This window comes from Bos grunniens, chromosome 16 (genome assembly GCF_055505025.1).
Source record: "Bos grunniens cultivar Pamir isolate PY7600 chromosome 16, Bosgru_T2T1.0, whole genome shotgun sequence".
Lineage (NCBI taxonomy): Eukaryota > Metazoa > Chordata > Mammalia > Artiodactyla > Bovidae > Bos > Bos grunniens.
Genome location: NC_141180.1, coordinates 15,407,716 through 15,428,841, shown reverse-complemented (window position 1 = coordinate 15,428,841; position 21,126 = coordinate 15,407,716). Strand labels below are relative to the sequence as shown.

At 41.7% G+C, this 21,126-nt stretch overlaps 1 protein-coding gene across 2 annotated transcripts in view; it reads left to right on the top strand.

The window, feature by feature from the left end:
• The window catches only part of C16H1orf21 (chromosome 16 C1orf21 homolog), a 242,536-nt gene that overhangs the window by 193,981 nt on the left and 27,429 nt on the right, over positions 1–21,126 (top strand). For both annotated transcript variants that reach the window (XM_086343415.1, XM_086343416.1), the window contains one exon: positions 19,816–19,892. In XM_086343415.1, the coding sequence (XP_086199541.1) occupies positions 19,816–19,892 (77 nt within the window). The remainder of the gene's footprint in view (positions 1–19,815; positions 19,893–21,126) is intronic.

Below are 21,126 nucleotides of genomic sequence, written 5' to 3'. Positions count from 1 at the left end.
GACAATGCCCATGTGCTCAGACAGATGTTTCTCCTCGCTCTTTTCTCCCATGGGGCCCCAATCACAATTTTAGTGAAAACTGCAATAAAAGCACCATTCCTTCTTCCCTTTGGTGCCCCCCAGCCCTATGCCCCCAGCTCCAGAGTTCATTCCCAAGACCCTCCTGCCCTTTCAATGCCCAGCCTGATGTTCTGCTGTGCTTAGTTTTTCAGTCGTGTCTGTTTGTGACCCCATGGACTGTGTAGCCCACTAGGCTCCTCTGTCCATGGAATTCTCCAGGCAAGAATACTGGAGTGGGTTGCCCTGCCCTCCTCCAGGGGATCTTCCCAACCCAGGGATTGAACCCAGGTCTCCCACATTGCAGGCGGATTCTTTACCAGCTGAGCCACCGTGGAAGCCCAATAATACTGGAGTGGGTAGCCTATCCCTTCTCCAGCGGATTTTGCCAACCCAGGGATCGAACCCAGGTCTCCCACATTGCAGGTGGATTCTTTGCCGTCTGAGCCACCAGGGAGGCTCATGTTCTGAGGGGGAATTCATGTTGCCAAACAGTGTAGCACTCGAATAAAGGAGGACGAATATTCACTGATTGTTTCCTCAAACAAACCTTTATTGAACACCTACCACTGTCACCTGGCTTACATTCTATTAGACTGAAGCGTGTGGAACAGCACGTGGTAAAAAGAAAGAGCTGTGTAAACAGATAAGCTGAGGTGCCATGACTGAAGTCTGTGCCAACAATAGTGAAGGAGGAAATGCCTTTACCCAGAAGGGTGAGGGTGTCATCATGGTGTTTCTTTGCCCTGTTTTCGCAAGGCTGATGTGGTATGCCATGATGCCTTGACTTGCTTCTGCAGCTCCTGTTCATAGTCTCTCGGTGGACTTGAAGTTGGCAGGAAGACAGCGAAGCTGAAGAGCAGCTGGCGGTTCATTCATTTGGACAGGGAAGCAGCAGTTCCCATTGCCACTTGTCTCACATTTCCGTCTTCCAGTCACTGAATGGAAGTGTAAGACTTTTCCAGAGCAGGGTTGAAAGTCTTCTTGTACACACACTAGCTAAATTGTTATTGGCCTCACATTTTGTTGGAGGTTTAACTTTGCTTCAGAAGGCTAAACAAGGAAACACATTCGTATCCAGGTTACAGTGTTCTTTCAAAGAACATTCCTAAATAGACAGCTGCCTGATTTAGAGGAGGAAAACTAGAGCTTTCTACAAGACATAAGGATGCTAGAAATGGGTCTTGGCTAGGTGGTAATCTGAAGATGGGAACCAAGGGGACAGAACGGTGAGTTAAGGATGGAGGAGAATCTCACTGGCATTAGCACAGAAAGGTTGCTATGCTGTGGAGAGGGCCTTGGCATCGTCCAAGGACTGAAGATGAGGAAAGCCAAGAATTTAGGTCCCCTGAACCCAAAGTTTTTAAGTACCATGATGATACTCCAGTCTGGTTCATCCAAAATATTTCCCTGAACTGTGGTTTCTTCTCAACCACATATAAAGAGTATTTATTTTGAGGAGAGGATACACACACACACACAGAATCATGTATGCGCACATGCATACATACATACATACACACAGAGGGTTAATAAACCAGGTCTCTGGGGAGAAAAGTCCTGATTTATACCATTTGCCAATTTCCATAGTGTAACTAGTCCCACAAAACTGATTTTAAGTCTCCAGCAGTTCACTCACAGAATTCCTGAAGGACAATTGACTCACCGTAGTAAGAGCCAGCTTCAGCATACCACTGGATATGTGTATTATTTGCCCAGCATAAATGTCAGTATTAGTCATTCAGTTGTGTCCGACTCTTTGCAACCCCATGGACTGTAGCCCACCAGACTCCTCTGTCCATGGAATTCTCCAGGCAAGAATACTGGAGTGGGTAGCCCTGCCCTCCTCCAGGGATCTTCCTGACCCAGCGATCAAACCCAGGTCTCCCACATTGCAGGCAGATTCTTTACCATCTGAGCCACCAAGACAACTACATACAAAAATTCAAAATGCATTCTGTTTCAAACAAATTAGGAGTGAAGATGAAAACATTAGAGGACTCAAAAAGTTAGTGACTCTGTGTCCTAAAGCTTATTTTACACCATTGCTGTTGTTTGCTGCTGTTCAGTCACTAAGTCCTGTCCAATTCTTTGCAACTCTGTGGACTGTAGCCCACCAGGCTCCTCTGTCCATGGGATTTCCTAGGCAAGAATACTGGAGCAGGTTGCCATTTCCTTCTCCTGAGGATCTTCCCAGCCCAGGAATTGAACCCACATCTCCCGCATTGTCAGGTGGATTCTCTACCACTGAGCCACCTGGGAAGCCCCTAATTTGAAAGCCTCCAAAGATAGCCCTAAGTCATGTCTGACTCTTTCAATCTCATGAACTGTAGCCTGCCAGGCTCCTCTGTCCACGGGATTCTCCAGTCAAGAATACTGGAGTAGGTTGCCATTTCCTTCTCCAGGGGAACTTCCTGGCCCAGGTATTGAGCCCAGGTCTCTCCCACACTGCAGGCAGATGCTTTACCAACTGAGCTACATGGGAAGCCCCCTTATAAAGGAACCTTGAAGAAATAAGAAATGACAAGACCCGGGGACATAGTTCACTTGTTCTTACCTTGTCTCCCCAGCTTGGTGGCATTGCCAAAGGGGGCCCAGTCCAATTCCATCATGGTCCCACATCAGTGGAAAGTGCTCAGCTTGCATGTTCATTGGGAATGAACACCCAAGTTGAGGGTCAGTATGGACAGAAAGATCAGAAAGAAGGCTTTTCTAGAAAGCTTCCAAAAGACTGAGGAGATAAAGACAGTCATGGTTAAACACACCCCCTTTAAAACATTTCAGAGTCCATTCTATGTGTGACATTTTGAATGAAGATATTTCTAGCAGCACATTTCTCTAAAAGGAGAAAATAAAAAGATGTGTTTACTCTATTGCCCGAAGTGCCATATTTCAATTTTAAAGAGATTGTTCAACCCAAATGCTAGCTGCAACCAACCAGCCTTCCTCGCCCTGGGCTAAAAGGACATCAATAATGAAACAACACCAGATTTGATTATTGACTGTCAAGTCTGTGTATAAAAATCTAGTGACTGAGTCCACATTGTAAAATAATTGTACCATGACAGAACTAATGCTTGTATTAACTAGACAGCCTGGGGGTTACTATTAAAGCAGCAACTTCCCCTCATTTACTCTGACTTCTGGTGGGAAGAGGTTACAGAAGAGTATAGGAGAGAGCATAAGGGTTAGGAGCTAAATTTAGAATTAGCTAGGATTCATGGTAGAAATGAAGAAAGAGATGATAAATGAAAAAAGAAGTCAGTTCTTTTCCACCAGTCATCAAATTAAAAGCTCCTATATGGGAAAATGTAAAAAGATTTTTAAGCACACTTTAAAAAATTACAATAGATGCAACAGAATTTATTTTTTATACAAATATATATAGTGTTAGAATTTTTTTTTTCATATCAAGAGTTCATAGGCAGGAGAATAAAAGATGTTGTGGTCATTCTTACTTCTCTTCCACCAGCAAGCTCCCTGATTTACAATGCTGTGTTAGTTTCTGCTGTAGTGCAAAGTGAATCAGTTCTACATATATAGGTATTTACGTATAGGTCATTACAGAGTGCCGTAGGGTCTTGAAAAGTGAAATGAAGATGATAAGCAAATATGACAGCCAGGGAGAGAGGGGCCATTGCTTGACCACCTCAATCCCTTTGGCCCAAGGTCAGATTCACACCAATAAATGCTGGGCCTTCAGACAGGTGTTCTCTCTATCGGTAGTGCGTTCCTGCCATCCCTCTGGCACAAGCACCTCCCTCTCACTGCCTTGCTCCTACATGAATGTTGGTTACGTTTCATATGGATTGTTGTTGTTCAGTCACTCAGCCGTGTCCTACTCTTTGCTACCTGATGGACTGCAGCATGCCAGGCTTCCCTGTCCTTCATTATCTCCCAGAGTTTGCTTAAACTCATGTCCATTGTGTCGATGATGCCATCCAACCATCTCATCCTCTGCCCTCAGTTTTTCCCAGCATCAGGGTCTTTTCCAATGAGATGGCTCTTTGCATCAGGCGGCCAAAGTATTGAGCTTCAGCTTCAGCATCAGTCCTTCCAATGAATATTCAGGGTTGATTTCCTTTAGGATTGACTGGTTTGATCTTTTTGCAGTCCAAGGGACTCTCAAGAGTCTTCTCCAGCACCACAGTTCAAAAGCATCAATTCTTTGGCGCTCAGCCTTCTTTATGGTCCAACTCTCATATCCATACCTGACTATTGGAAAAACCATAGCTTTGACTATATGGACCTTCTCTGCTTTTTAATATGCTGTCTAGGCTTGTCATTTCTTCCAAGGAGCAAGCACTTTTTAAAGTCCGTATGTTTACTTATCCATAATAAGTAAAGGATGTGTCTAAAAAATAATTGCATTTTACTGTATCCATTCAGAAAGACATTTTCTCCTAATTTATTTTGATTCTTTAGGACATCATGATCCAGGCTCTCAAGTTTCAGTTTCATTCCCTTCAAGAACAGTGCACCACTGCCTAGCCCATTTCTGCGTTAATAGCTGTGTCAGCTTTCCTTTGCTTGCAGAGAAAGATACCTTTATTTTGGAATGTCAACCCATCCACTATTTGTATCAGAAAAGTAAAAGTGCTTATTTATATCCATAGTCCATCCTTTTCATTAGTAACCCTAAACCTTCTTTATTTTCCATTTAGTCACCACCATTTCCTACTGTCAGCTAAGCCAGAGATCTGGCTGCCATCCTTCACAATACTTTTCCATCTCCTGTATGCACCCAGTTGACCTCCCATCTTTTCTATTCTTCTATTATTGTTTTGCATTTGGGGTTTTTCCTCACGTATTTGCAGTTGCTCCCTGAGGCTAGGACTCTCATTGATCTTTTCTTACTGTTATCCTCAAAGCCTAACAACGTGCCTAGTACCTAGTGGACGCTCAGTGATTTTCTTGACAACCCTCAAATCTGTTCCCTTGTCTCTAATTCCCAGAGTAATTGGTTATCTTATCAATACAAGCTGGCATGTGATATGCACTTCCTGTACAACAGGCAAGCCAGGGAAGTAGATGCAGCTTTTCCCCCCGTTTCGTAAGTGAGGAAACTGCAGCATGGTGGTTACGTAATCTGCTCAAGGTGACGCAAGTAGAAAGTGGGGCAGCGGTAAGACTCCAGAACCCACAGTCTTGTTATCTGCTGGGCTGTCCCCTCTCGTCTTGTTAGCTTCTCAGAGCATCTCTTCTAAGTTGCTGGTACAGCCTCCTGACCAGCTCTCTGATCCCATCTTTCTTTTTTAATTGGAGTACTACTGTTTTACAGTGTTATATTAGCTTCAGGTGTATGACATAGTGATTCAATATTTTTATAGATTATACTCCATTTAAAATGTTTATAAAAATATTGGCTGTATTCCCTGTGCTGTACCTTACACCCTTGTATCTTATTTATTTTATACCTACTAGTTTGTACCTCTTAATCCTCTTCCCCTGTTTTGCGCCCCCCTCCCCTACCCAGCTTCTCCGATTCCATCTTTGAAACACAATTCAGACACGACAGAAGTTTCATGAACCCCTTCGGTAGTTCCACCTTGTTTCAAAATCTAAGCGCCCAGCATGAGCCCCTTATAGGCCAGCCCATGCCCACCTCACCACCTTGTCTTTTGCACCCCACGTTCTCTCTGGATCTGCTGGGCTCCATATAGCTCTGCACCCCTGGTTCTCTTCTCTCCCTGCCAGGTATACATTCTTCCCCCTTCAAGACCCAACCCTGCCTTTCCTTCTCCAGGAAACTCCCCTGATCCTTCCTCCGAATTGTGTCATTGCAGGTGCTTGCAACACACATATGTCTATCTTTTTTAAAGTCTCTTCTCTTTGTTTTTAGTGGATAGGGATCATACCTTTGATTCCCTAGCACAGCCTGCCACAGAAGGACCATGCAATAGCGATTTAGTGAAGAATGGGCCATTGTGTTTCTCTGCGATGGTTTTCCACTAGTTCTTTTAGTTTATGTTTCTCTCCCTGTGTGACTATTCATGGAGAGCCGTGGACCTGCATTTTGATATTGGTTTGGCCTTAGTTAATGGAGTTTTACAGATGTGATAGGCTGAATAATGACCCCCCCCCAACCTCCTGGTTTGTCTACATCCTAATTCTTAGAACCTGTGAATATGTTCATTTACATGGAAAAAAGGAAGTAATTTTGAATAAATTAAGGATCTTGACATGGAGAGATTATTCTGAATGATCACAAGGATCCTTACAAGAGTGATGCAGGAAGATAAGAATTAGAAAAAGAAGATATAAAGAAGAATATATTAAAAAAAAGATATAAAGGAGGTCACAGAAGAGAGATGCTAAGGGGTTGACTTTGAAAATGGATAAAGGGGGCATCAATAACAATAATAATGCAGATGGTGATTGGAGCCATGAAATTAAGACACTTACTCCTTGGAAGGAAAGTGATGACCAACCTAGATAGCATATTCAAAAGCAGAGACATTACTTTGCCAACAAAGGTCCGTCTAGTCAAGGCTATGGTTTTTCCAGTGGGCATGTATGGATGTGAGAGTTGGATTATAAAGAAAGCTGAGCACCAAAGAATTGATGCTTTTGAACTGTGGTGTTGGAGAAGACTCTTGAGAGTCCCTTGGACTGCAAGGAGATCCAACCAATCCATCCTAAAGGAGATCAGTCCCAGGTGTTCATTGGAAGGACTGATGCTAAAGCTGAAACTCCAATACTTTGACCACCTCAAGCGAAGAGTTGACTCATTGGAAAAGATCCTGATGCTGGGAGGGATTGGGGGCAGGAGGAGAAGGGGACGACAGAGGATGAGATGGCTGGATGGCATCACCAACTCGATGGACATGAGTCTGAGTGAACTCCGGGAGTTGGTGATGGACAGGGAGGCCTGGCATGCTGCGATTCATGGGGTCGCAAAGAGTTGGACACGACGGATGAACTGAACTGAACTGAACTGAAAGGGGCCATGAGTCAACAAAAGCAGCCTCCAGAAACTGGAAAGCAAATTCTCTCCTAGAGTCTCCAGAAGGAAAAAAGACTCAAATACCAATTTTAGACTTTGACTTCCAAATTTATATTTTATTGAATAGGTCTGTGGTAATTTGTTAAGCAGTGGTAGGAAATCTATATATGTTTTGGTACCTTGAAACATGGCAGTGCTGTAACAAATACCTAAAAATGTTGAAGTGACTTTGAAATTGTGAAGTGGACAGAGACTAGAAGAATTTTGAAGAGCTAATAGAAGAAGCCTAGATTGCCTTGAACATCTAGCAGAAGTGTGGATATTAAAGACTGCTAGTGAGGGTTCAGAAGGAAATAAGGTATATATTATTTGAAACTGGAGAAAAGAAAACCACTGTTATATAGTAGTGAAAAGTTAGCTGAATTGTGTCCTACAGGAATGTGGCAAGCAGAATTTGTAAACAGTGAACTTGATTATTGAGCTGAGAAGATTTCCAAGCAGAGTGTTGAAGTCACATCCTGCTTTATTCTTGCTGCTTATAGTAAAATGGAAAAGAAAAGAGATAAATTGAAGAGAAAGCTGTTCCTTAATCAAAAAACCAAGATTTGATGATTTGGGAAATTGTCAGCCTATCCATATTGCAAAAGACACTAAAACTTGGAGATTCACTACCAGGAAAGCATGCTCTGGAAAGAAAGCCAAGAGTGTAACTGAACAATATTGTGCTCGTTTCTGGAAAGGATTAAAAAGTCAGAGTATTTAATCACACAGATGTCTCTTTGAATAGACTTGGCATGTGATTTAGGCATGAATTCCCTCAGCCATCTCAGCCAAAGCCAGGAATAGAGGTGAGATTATCCAGGAAAGATCTGTGCAGGAACATCCTGCATTATGGAGTGAATACCATGATATACACAGGAGACCCATGAGGATCTCAAGGAGTTATACCAACAGAAATACTGCTTCTTTGAACTAAAATGAACAGAGAGTGAACTGAAAGAAGGTTGTTGCACTCCCAACCTTCTATAGGTAGGAAACAATCTGATAAGAAAAACTCAGCTGTAACCCTGTGCTCCCTTCAAGAAAAAAGGAAGGAAGACTACAAGCTAGGAGCCACAGGCCCAGAGGGCAAAGTCTTAAGCCACAGAGGATTATTCCAGTACTTTAAAACCTAATGGAGTTTGCACACATTTTGAAATTGCTTGGGACTGATGACTCCCTTTTCCCTTCCATTCTCTCCTTTTTTGAATGGGATCACCTATAGCTGTTATTTTATATAACTTGTTTCTAGTTCCACAGGTTCACAGATGGAAAGGAATTCTGCCATAGCATAGATGATACCCAGAGCCTCATTTGTATGTAATTTAGATAATTTAGGTAGTAAGATAATTACATAATGGAACTTTTAAGCTGATGAAATTTAAATAAGACTTGAGACTTGAATTGATACTGTAGAGAGTTGAGATTCAGGCACCATGGGATGAAGTGCGGGTATTTTGCATGTGGGATAGGTGTAAATCTTTGGGGCCCAAAGCGACACTGTGGTAGGCTAAACAAAGGCTCCTACAAAGGTGTCTACATCCTAATCCATGGACCCTGTAAATATGTTACCTTCATGGGAAAGAGGATTGAATTAAGAATCTTGACCTGGAAAAATTATCTTGAATTGTGTGAGTGGGTACGATATAATTACAAGGATCTTTGTAAGGGTGAGGAAGGAGAATCTGAGTTAGAAAAAGAAGGCTTAAGAAGTGGAGGTTGGAGAGGAGAGAAGATGGTAGACTGCTGCTTTGAAGATGGAGGGAGTGACCATGAGCCAAGGAATGTAGGTGAAATCTAGAAGCTGGAAAAGCAAAGGGAACAGGTTCTATCCTAGAGCCTAGGAAGGAAGGCAGCCCTGTAGACTGTTTTTAGACTTCTGCCCTCCAGAAATGTAAGATAATAAATTTGTGTTCTTTTAAGTCACTAATTTGTGTTTATTTGCTATAGCAACAGTAGGGAATTGATGCATCAGATTTTCTGGACACTGACAAATTTGGGATTAAAGAGAGTCGTGGGTATGTCAGCTAGATCAGGAATGCTGGAGTCTGATTTTTGGCTAGCTTATACACCACAGTGAATGCGAGAAAAAAGATCATGCCTCTAAGAAAAACTAGATCATTTAAGTTTTTGTTTTTAGCTTTGACATTTACAGTTTCTTAACTTAGTGAGGAAAACCTGTCAAGATTTTGGTTCATCACAGGCAAAGTTTAGCAATTCTGCACAAATGGTGGTTTTTTGTTAAAATATTAAAGATGTGATGGATGATATGTTTCTTTGTTCTAATATTTTGTTAACTTTGATGAAATATACTTTGAATTTTTTGCCTGTGTTTCTACCCACCATAAAAATCTGGCGAAAAAGATGTTTGTTTGTGGCTACTCAGCTCTTAAGTACCATCTTTTAGGGACCATAGTTATAATAGTTGGATTCTTAAAATCTTTGGTCTTTTTATCATGGATCACAATGGCTATGATTCACATCCCTATGTATTTTGTTGTATTTGATGATTGGAAAGGAGAAGTGAAAATAGAAAAGTTAAGGGGTGGGTGGGTGTGGGTGCAGTTTTCCGAGTGGGGAATAAACCACATATTTTTGCCTTTATCCTGTCTTACTGTGTCCAGGTGGCATTTAACATAATATGCTAATGTCAGCTAACCAGTTTCAGCTTTGTTTTGAAATCTAAACTTTGGCATTTTGGACCAACTTAAACTTTCAGTAACTTTTTTTTCATGTTGAGTAAAGTAAGATGCTTAATGGATTTACCCATCAGACTGTCTGGATAGGAAGATTGCAGTGATTAATGTTAGGTAGTTCTTGATAAAAAAAAATAATAATAACTTTTTTAAAAATTAGCATTATGGTCACCATTAGGGCTATTTTTAAAAAAATTTTATTGAATATAATTGTTTTACAATGTTGTGTTAGTTTCTGCTTATAACGAAGTGAATCAGCTGTATATCCCATCTCTCTTGGACCTCCCTCCCTCCCCCAACCCACGCCTCTGGGTCATCACAGAGCACCGAGCTGAGCTCCCTGTGCTGCGCAGCAGCTCCCCACAAGCTTTCTATTTTACACATGGTAGTGTGTTTATATCAGTGCTACTCTTCCAGTTCAGCTCACCCTCCACTCCCCTCCATGTCCACTTCTCTGTCCCCTGTGTCTGCGTCTGTGTTCCTGCCCTGCTAATCAGTTCATCGGTACCATTTTTCTAGATTCCACATACATGCATTTGTTTCTCTGACTTCACAACATTCCAGTTCTTCTCCTTCCAAGCACATAGTAGGACTGGACATTCTCCAGTCTCTTGAATTTCAGTGTGGTCCTGTGACATACTTTGGTGGAGTAAATATGAACACTTAACTGGTGTTCACCTTTGTTCTCCCCTCCCCTGTCAGAAGGCAGTGGCACCCCGCTCCAGTACTCTTGCCTGGAAACTCCCATGGACGGAGGAGCCTGGCAGGCTGCAGTCCATGGGGTCGCTAAGAGTCAGACACGACTGAGCAACTTCACTTTCACTTTTTACTTTCATGCATTGGAGAAGGAAATGGCAACCCACTCCACTGTTCTTGCCTGGAGAATCCCAGGGACGGGTGAGCCTGGTGGGCTGCCATCTATTGGGTCATACAGAGTCAGACACGACTGAAGTGACTTAGCAGCGGCGGCAGCAGCCCCTGTCATGTTGATTATGAGAGCACATGTGGACATGGGTCCTCCACTAGCCTGAGTCCCTGAGTGATGAGAATGAGCTGAGCCCCTCTGCCACCTTGCACAGGATGTGCAGCAGGTGTAATTCATAAACTTGTATATTATTAAACTACTGATACAAGGAGGTGTTGTTTTACTGCAGCAAAACCTACCCTGTCCTAACTGAAACAAGCATCTAGGTCAAAAACTAAATATGGTCCCCCCCTAAATTAGAAAAACCTGGAGATACATCATCTTGTTGAAAACATCCTTAACTTATAATTCTCAGTGTGATTTATAACAACATTATAGCTTGTTTCTTTTAATTCCTGACATAGTAACTGATGTGAAGAGCCAGCTCATTGGAAAAGACCCTCATGCTGGGAAAGATTGAAGGCAAAAGGAGAAGGGGGTGGCAGAGGATAAGATGGTTAGATAGCATCACCAATTCAATGGACATGAGTTTGAGCAAACTCTGGGAGATGGTGAAGGACAGGGAAGCCTTGCATGTTGCCATCCATGGGTTCACAAAGAGTCAGACAAGACTTAGTGAATGAACAACAAAATAGTAACTTAGTGACTTGGTTCTAGGTTTGTTGGTGAACAATGAAATCTGAGCAATTTCTTACAACTCTATTTACTTTTTAAAGATTGTTTTAAATGTTTCCATATACCTTGTGAAACAACTATGTGAAATATATTAGGTACTTTAAAACTGATTTGCTCCACTTAACATTTGCTTGATATAAAATGAGCTCCATGGTAATATTTTAATTTATAGAAAAAGAATTTCCATAAATCTGAGACTTGCCATGCCAATTTTATCAGTATTAAGTAATTCTAACAAAATACTAATAATTCTAATAATCTCCATGGCCAAGTAATTTATTACATTGACCTCACCTAATTATGATACAGGTGGGCCCATGTCAACAGTTGCATTGGTTCACCTGGGCCTTGTCATTTGCTAACATCCAGAAATTCTGTTGGAATCAATGTGGCTCAGCTGATCATCATCACTAAGAAGATGGAAGATAAAATTCCTTTATATTTGAAGGAGGTGGTGTCCTGTCTCATGCTAATATCACTGAAGAAATCACACATAAAACATCAGATGAGGTTGTTTTCTCAAAGAGTATATCCTATAGGATACTCCCCCAAAGCTGGAATGATTCTTCATTAGTCACAGTTGAACGTGTTCTCATTTTTAAAATGTAGGTGTATCCCCCACCCCCACAAAAAGAACCCTCTGAATTCTTGTTAACGTATAGGGTTGGCCAAAAAGTTCATTCATACATTTCTGCACCATCCTATGGACAAACCCGAACACGTTTTTTGGCTAACCCAGTGTTTACCTTTTCTAGTTTTCAGGTACTTTCTGAAAAGCAGTGGTTGAAATGTATACACACACTGCGTCTGTGTAGAGAGAGAAACCCGCTGAGAGTTTACATATACTGCTTTTGTATCTTTTCTCTGTGGCAGCCCCTCATTAGCAGTCCCAGAAGCTAGTACTCCAACTTCCAGTATTTTTCTCCAGCCCTTCAGCTTCCTCCATCTATCAGGAGGGCCATCTATCAGGCCCTTGGGATTTCTTTATAGACAGAATTTCCTGCTGTTGGGCCCAGAGAAAAGAAAATGAAATCCCTCCTCACACTTCCAACCCAGACCAACTCTGAAACTTCCCTGCAATCAGACTCAGGGATGACTCAGGCAAAGAAGTAACAGGAGCAAAGAAGCTCCTTCCTTTACCAGCAGGAAGCAGGGTGCTGTCTTCCACTGCCCAAAGGCATTGTGCTGCTTTCTTTAGAATTAAGGAGCCAAAGGTCGAGAGGATTTTTTAAAGAAGCTGTCCGTTTCTCTTGGTATTCTGGCTTTCCTTTTGGGAGATACCCGCCAGGGGTTGGGAGCATCAGGATAAATATATTTCGGTTTCAATTCAGTTTAGTCGCTCAGTTGTGTCCAACTCTTTGCGACCCCATGGACCACAGCACGCCAGGCCTCCCTGTCCATCACCAACTCCCGGAGTCCACTCAAACTCATGTCCATTGAGTTGGTGATGTCATCCAAACACCTCATCCTCTGTCATCCCCTTCTCCTCCTGCCTTTGATCTTTCCCAGCATCAGGGTCTTTTCAGATGAGTCAACTCTTCGCATCAGGTGGTCAAAGTATTGGAGTTTCAGCTTCAACATCAGTCCTTCCAATGAACACTCAGGACTGATCTCCTTTAGGATGGACTGGTTGGATCTCCTTGCAGTCCATATTTTGGTTTGACGGTCTCCAAGTAGGGCTTCCTAGGTGGCACAGTGGTAAAGAATCTGCCTGCTAATGCAGGAGATGCAGGTCACGTGGGTTCGATTCCTGGGTCAGAAAGGTCCCCTGGAGAAGGAAATGGCAAACCCACTCCAGTGTTCTTGCTGGAGAATTCCATGGACAGAGGAGCCTGGAGGGCCATAGACCATAGGATCACAAAGAGTCAGACATAGCTGAGCATGCCTGCACACAACGTGAGAGAAGCTAAGAAGAGAATGGTAAGTTTACCTAGACACTGACAAGTGTGTTCTGTTCATAAAGAAGTAAAATCATTCAAAGCAAAGGAGAAGTTGTTTGATTTGCTGTTTAAATAAACCTGTCACTACCTGGTGTCAGTTTGCAAGCATTTTTGAGAAATGGATGCTTTTTTGCAGCATTAATCGAAAGCCCCCAAATGGTAGAGTTCAAAGGATTGCTGCTCTGGGAGGCCTTGCTATTGACCCCTGAGGCAACCCTGCAGAAACCCAAGGCCCAGTTTGAAAACTGCTCTATGGAAGGCCAAGAGGGGGAATTCTAAGCACAGAAGTTTCTTTTCTCTGGAATACAAGTCCTCCAACTTTTTTGAGCTAACGATCATCTAGGATTCTTGTTTAAAATGCAAATTCCTGGATCCAATCCCAGAGAGGCACACTCAGGAGGTAGTGCATAGGGCCTGGAAATCTGTATTTTAACAAGCATCCCAAATGATTCTGATACCAGTATTGATAGATCATAAAAACACAGCTCTACCAACTGCCTGCTGAAAGGAAAGAAAGAAAAGAAAGGGATTCCCTGGTGGCTCAGACAGTAAAGCATCTGCCTGCAATGCAGGAGATGCGGGTTTGATCCCTGGGTTGGGAAGATTCCCCTGGAGAAGGAAATGGCAACCCACTCCAGTACTCTTGCCTAGAAAATTCCATGGATGGAGGAGCCTGGTGGGCTATACAGTCCCTGGCATCGCAAACAGTTGGATACGACTGAGCAACTTGCCTGCTGAGGGCCCCTTTAATGGCTTCATCTTAATCCCACTTGGTCCCAGTTTATTTTAGGTACTTAGTTTATGAATGTCAAATGCCATTAAAATGGTTTTTTTCTTGCCACGGGAAGTAATATCTTAGTTGCCTCTTCCGTCATCTCCCAGTTTAACTCTCTGCTCCTGTTCCTGGAGCGCCCCTGAGGTGGCATGGCTCTCCGCCCTCCCTGTCGGATCTGCTCCACCTGAGACTCTGAGCCTCAGCCTTCCTCCAGCCGTTCTTGGTTTTGTTTGCTTGTTTCTTTCTTCAAAGGCAGATCTCTTTAAACCTCTTGTCCAACAAACAAACCCGAAGTGGAAGTTAAATGCAAATATAAAATGGACTTTTTAAAAGATGTATTTATTTATTTTTTGGCTGTGCTGGGTCTTCATTGCCGTCCACTGGCGTGGTAAGCAGGGGCTACTCTCTAGCTGCGACGCGCAGGCTTCTCACTGCGGTCGTTTCTCTTGTTGCGGAGAATGAGGTCTAGGCACATGGGCTTCAGCAGTTGCAGCAGGCTCAGTAGTTGTGGCACAGGCCCCGTTACTCCGAAGCATATGAGATCCTCCCGGACCAGGAGTGGAACCAGTGTTTCCTGCACTGGCAGACGGATTCTTCACTCCTAGACCACCAGGGAAGCCCTAAAACAGACTTTTGGTGCAAATACAGCGAACATGTAAGCCCATAAATGTTGCAAGGTGTAGGTGTTCTGATAGATACAAAGAACAAATCCAAATAAGTCACATTTGTAAAATAAATAAAGCCCACAATGAAACACCCACTTGAATGACTATAATCCAAAGGAATACCAAGTGTTGGTAGGGAGGTGGAGAAACTGGAACCATCATGTACTGTGGAAATGTAAAAACGGTGCAGTCATTTTGGAAAACAGTTTGCTAATATCTTAAATTGTCAAATATAAACTTACCATATAATCTAGCAATTCCACTCCTTGAAATCCACCCAAGAGAAATGAAAATATATGTCCACACAAAGACTGGTATATGAGTGTTCATAACAGCATTACTCATAATAACCACAAACTGGAACCAATCCATATGTTCATTAATTTTGCATGCATAAACAAAACACAGTATATCCATATGTTGGAGTATTAGCAATTAAAGTAAATGATATACTGAAATATGCTAAAATATAAATGAACCTCAAGCATTATGCTAAGTGATAATGCCAGATGCAAAAACTTATATATTATATGATTCCTTTTATATGAATCTAGACAAAGCAAATTTGTAGAGACAGAAAGTAGATCTGGGGTTGCTGAGAGCATAAATGTATGATGAAACTTTGGGGGCTGATAGAACTGTTCTAAAACTGAATTGTGGTGATAATTACACACCTCTATAAACTGACTAATTAAAGTGAAAATGTTAATCACTCAGTTGGGTCCGACTCTTTGCAACCCCATGGACTGTAGCCAGTCAAACTTCTCTGTCCATGGAATTCTCCAGGCAAGAATCCTGGAGTGGGTAGCCATTCCATTCTCCAGGGAATCTTCCTGACACAGGGATGGAACCCAGGTCTCCTGATTGCAGGCAGATTCTTCACCATCTGAGCCACCAGGGTGGCTGATTTAGCCCCGACTAAATCATTTAATCATACATTTATGATGGGGAAATTTTATTGAATATAGATTTTATCTCAGTAAGGAAGGTAAGTATTTTTTCTTAAAGTATATACCATAATCAAATAATTGACAATTCTTTGCTATACAAAAGAAATAGAAAGACCCTATAGTTCAAGCATGGCCTGCAGACCCCTGGAGGTTCCTGAGACATTCTCAGGGAGTCTTCAAGGTCGTTTTCCTAATAATAAAGAAGCTATTTGCCTTTTTCACTCTATTGACATTTGCGCTGATGGGGCAAAAGCAGCGATGGGCAAAACTGCTTGTGCCTTAGCACAAATCCAGGCACATCTTATTAGTCATCATAGTAGTGCTATTATTTTTTTTATTGGAGCATAATTACTTTATACTGCTGTGTTAGTTACTGCTGTACAATGAAGTAAACTAGCTATATGTGTACATATCTCCCCTCTCTCTTGAACCTCCCTCTCGCCACCCTCCCTGCCACCCTTTTAGGTCATCACAGAGCACAGAGCTGAGCTCCCTGTGTGATACAGCAGCTTCCGGCTGCTTTACACATGGTAGAGAATGTATGTCAATCCTTATCACCCAGTTCATCCCACCCCTCTTCCCCTCCTGCGTCCACATGGCCATTCTATGCATTTGCATCTCTATTCCTGCCCTGCAAATCGGTTCATCTGTACTATTTTTTCAGATTCCACATGTATGTGTTAAAATGTGATATTTGTTTTTCTGTTGCTGACTGACTTCCCTCTATATGACAGACTCTAGGTCCATCCATATCTCTACCAATGACCATACTTCATTTCTTTTAGAAATGACTCAGTAGAAATTAATTTTATTAACTCTTATGCCTTAGATGCATATCTTTTTATTTTCGAATAAATAAGATGGTTATCTCAGGAAAAGCACTTCTGCAGTTGATTGAGCTGCAAGCTGAACGAGCTGTTGTTTTTTTGAGTCACCATCTCTACTGAAGAATACTGGATATTCAGACTTGGGTATCTGTCACATGTTTTCTCAGAAACAAATGAAGGGAGCCTGTTACTCCAAAGAAAACAATTGTGAGTTATCGTTGCTGCTTATCAAATTCAAATGTTCAACCAGAACTAGAAGGTTGGAGAACTTATGTCCACCACCATAAGCCTGACAGTTTTTGTCAAGATTTTTCTTGTGAGATTGATGCTGATTTAAACAAATGTGATTTTTTTTCACACTGTATAATGAAATGTATCAAAATTTGGAGAATATAGGTAAGGGGTCTCGATACTAAAAAGTTTGAGGGCTACCGACCTAGTGACTAATGGCATGAACCCTGGGCCCATTCTGCATAGAGTCAAATCCCAATGCTATTGCTTGTTAGTTATAGAATCCCCGTAAGTGCTTCACCTCGCCGTATCTCAGCTTCCTCATCTATAAAATGGGGATAATAATGGTACGCATTGCAGAGAGGTGTGTGGGCATACAAATGAGTTAATATGTGTATACTTGTGAACATCAAAATGGGTTGATGTATGCAAACCAGTTAGGACCTGACTTATAGTAAATGCTCCATGATTTGTTATTATTGATTTCTTGATGGGTGGTAACTTGTAAAAAAACAAATACATTATAAATACAAAATAGATATAAATCTCTATGTAAATATATATATATATACATATATATATATATATACATATATATATATATATGTAACTGGGGATCTCCAGCTGCTTTGCCCCTCGCCCATGCCTCTGCCTCACCTTTGGTCTTCTCACTTCCTGGGAAGGCATGTCTACCTGATATCCTAAAGTATCTTTCCCATCTATTAAGTCTCTGTTATATTTGATGGGGATCCTTCTTTCTAGCAACCACATGATACATTTTTAAGGAAGATTTGGCAAGACGTATAATTTTGGAGGGTAGTCTAATAAACTGAATAGAAATAGGATACAAGTATATGTCATTCTTAGAAGTCTCTTTCCTGCCTTAGCAGTGTTTAAAATTGTGATGCATCACTTAAGTTAAAAGAGTTTAGGAAATTATATGACTAGACAAAAAGTATAAGGTTCTGTCTGCCATATCAAATAGATATTTTTTTCAAACAGAAAAAAATCCATTTTCAGTGCTTAATCCAAGCAGACAGAAAGTTTAGGGAGAAAATGACTAATTTGGAGGGAACCGACATCTTCAGTTCTTCAGAGAGACTGCTGCTGCTGCTGCTGCTGCTGCTGCTGCTGCTGCTAAGTCACTTCAGTCATGTCCCACTCTGTGCGACCCCATAGACGGAAGCCCACCAGGCCCCCCTGTCCCTGGGATTCTCCAGGCAAGAACACTGGAGTGGGTTGCCATTGCCTTCTCCAATGCATGAAAGTGAAAAGTGAAAAAGAAGTCGCTCAGTTGTGTCCGACCCCTAGTGACCCCATGGACTACAGCCTACCAGGCTCCTCCATCCATGGGACTTATAGTTGAGCTATTTTTATCTCTATTTAAAAAAGTTAATTATGTGCTGACATCATTCATTTGTTCTACCCATATTTGGTGAATGCCTCCTATGAAGTGCCAGGCTCCTAACCAGGCCCGTAAAGAAGAGTTGTGGGTCCCGCCCTCCTGGAGGTAGTGCATTCAAGTTTCCTAATTGCTCTCCCACTTTCTCTGTAAAAAAATAGATGGTTCATCTGTTGTTCTCTGACTGTATCAGCAGAGGGAATAGTATATATTTTATATTTTTCAAATGTTCATGAAAACGGTTTTGAGTTTAGTGTGAGGTAGAGAAGGTAGCTAGACTGCAAAAGGATTGTAATGATTTTTTCTTCTCCTGGAGGATCACAGGCAGAATTACCCTGTATTTTGGAGGACTGACATTATACAGACACTCTGCTGTTTGATGGTGAATAGCAAACAGCCTAGCGTGCAAGTCACTGTAGTTTCTCTGATTGTACATTTCACATGTAGTTTTTCTTACATGGCTTGTGCTATCCTAGGGGAAGTAGGAACTCTTGAAAGAGCTCATTTGAGGACCATCTGTTCTGTGTGCCCTCCCACACCACTCTGCCTCTGGTGAGAATGGTGGGTTGGCCCACAGAACTTTTTACTCCTTGCCCTAGCCCAGGTCTATAATTATTGCCACACCTCAGGTTACTTGAGTGTATGTAGTCACCTGTTAAATGGGTTTAACATTTCATTTTGGTGGGTATATTTAGAGAGCAAATTTTAAAGCCTTAAAAAATTTTTACTGGACTATAACTGCTTTACAATGCTGTGTTTCTGCCATATAACAATGTGAATCAGCCTTATGTATATATATATATATCTCCCCTCCCTCCTGAGTCTCCCTCCCACCCCCACCATCTCACTCATCTAGGTCATCACAGAGCCCCCAGCTGAGCTTGCTATGCTATACAGTAGCCTCCCACTAACTATCTGTTTTACACAGGGTAGTGTATACAATATTTGTTTTTCTCTTTGTAGCTTACTTCACTCTGTATAACAGGCTCTATGTCCATCCACATCACTGCAGAGCAGTAGTATTATTGAGATAGTGTGCTTGCTGATAATATTTGTATTTTAAGATTTGAAGGTATTCCTTTCCTATGTGGCTGGTTGACGGGGAATAAGAGATCAGATCAGGCTAAAAGCCAAAGTACTTCCGGAATACAGGCTAGGTTGAGTTTTATTAATTTAATTGAATTCAATCTCAATATTCATCATTCGTGGAAAATATTAGCTATTTTTCGTCATGTCCCTGTCGCTGCAAGGGCCTCGTGCAAACTCAGTAACTTCAATTGTCTTTCACAAACAAAATGCACAAAATTACTTATCCTGAGCAAGCAACCAGTGACTGTGATTATACTACTGGTGCTTTTTTTCATACTAGGATCTTCTGATCTTTGATTCTCTTGCTATTTTTAGCAACTCCACCGAAAAATCAAATACTACTCACATGTAATTTTCTAAAAGGAGCCATTTTATAGCTGTTACAAAAGTTCATTCTTCTTTTCACGATAGTGTTCCCTGTTAAAATATCTGGCGGTTCTACCTATTCTGTGTAACATCTTTAAGGACTTTTGTCTGCATGAGATAACCGGCCGTAAAGGCTCCCAAACAAATTTCACATTTTGGTAATGAAAATTCATGCTCCTGTTTAATTGCTGATTCTTACCTTGTCTTTTCCATGTGTGTTTATGTGTTTCAGGAAAAAAGTGCCAGTTCAAATGTAAGACTTAAAACTAATAAAGAGATCCCAGGATTAGTTCATCAACCCAGAGCAAAGTAAGTTCCAGTTCCTATTTGCCTATTTTGTTTTGAGAGATAAAAACGTTTTTAGAGTGAGCTCCATTTTGCCTGCTAGATAACCAAGACTTAAGAAAAGGCCTCAGTAATTGAGACACATGATTTAGTCTAATGGAACATAATAGAGAGCCAAAGAAGACCCACAGTATATGACAGAGCTGACACTTCCCATCAGGTAGGAGACAATGACGGGAGTATCTTCATGACCGTGGGGTAGTGAAGAACTTTAAATAAGTCACAAAGGATACAAATTGTAAGAAAAATGATTAATTTTTATGACTATGATAAAATTAAGAACTTCTATTTCTCAAAATATACTGTAGGAGAGTAGAAGGCCACAAAGGGTGGAATATATTTATAAAACATATAATTAGCAATAGTGGATTCTTTAACAGCTGAGCCGCAAGGGAAGCCCAGGAATACTGGAGTGGGTTGTCATGCCCTCCTCCAGGAGATCTTCCCAACCCAGGGATTGAACCCAGATCTCCTGCATTGCAGGCCAGTTCTTTACTGACTGAGCCACCAGGGAAGCCCAAGAATACTGGAGTGGATAGCATGTCCCTTCTCCAGCAGATCTTCCTGACCCAGGAATCAAACCAGGGTCTCCTGCATTATAGACGGATTCTTTACCAACTGAGCTATCAGGGAAGCCCAGTTAGATTTCCAGGATATATAAATTAACTATGTGAGTCAATAAGTAAAAGATAGAACTTACAGGAAAATAGGCTAAAGACATAAAAGACCACTTGACTGAAGAGGAAAATGAATAGCTGATGTGTCAGGGAAAACTACCACGTCACACAAGATTGGCAAAAATATAGTAGTCTGTAGACAGAAAAAGTTTACCAGGCTGTGGGACAACCAGCACGCTTAACTCCTGGTGGTGGGAATATAAGCTGGTACAATTACTTTGGAAAACACTTTGCATTATCTAGTAAAATTGTACCAGGGCATACGTGGCTGCCTAGCAACTCCACTCTCAGGTATATACCCTAGAGAAACTCTTATGGAGGTGTGCCTGTAGGCATATTTTGAAATATCCATGGCAGCACTGTTTATATGAACTCTTAAAGTTCTTGAAAGGATGGGACTTCCCGGTGTCCCAGTGGTTAGGACTGCATTTCTACTGCAGCAGACACAGGTTTGATCCCTGGTGGAGGAATTAAGATCCCACATGCCATGCAGCACGGCCAAAAAAAAAAAAACCTTTGTG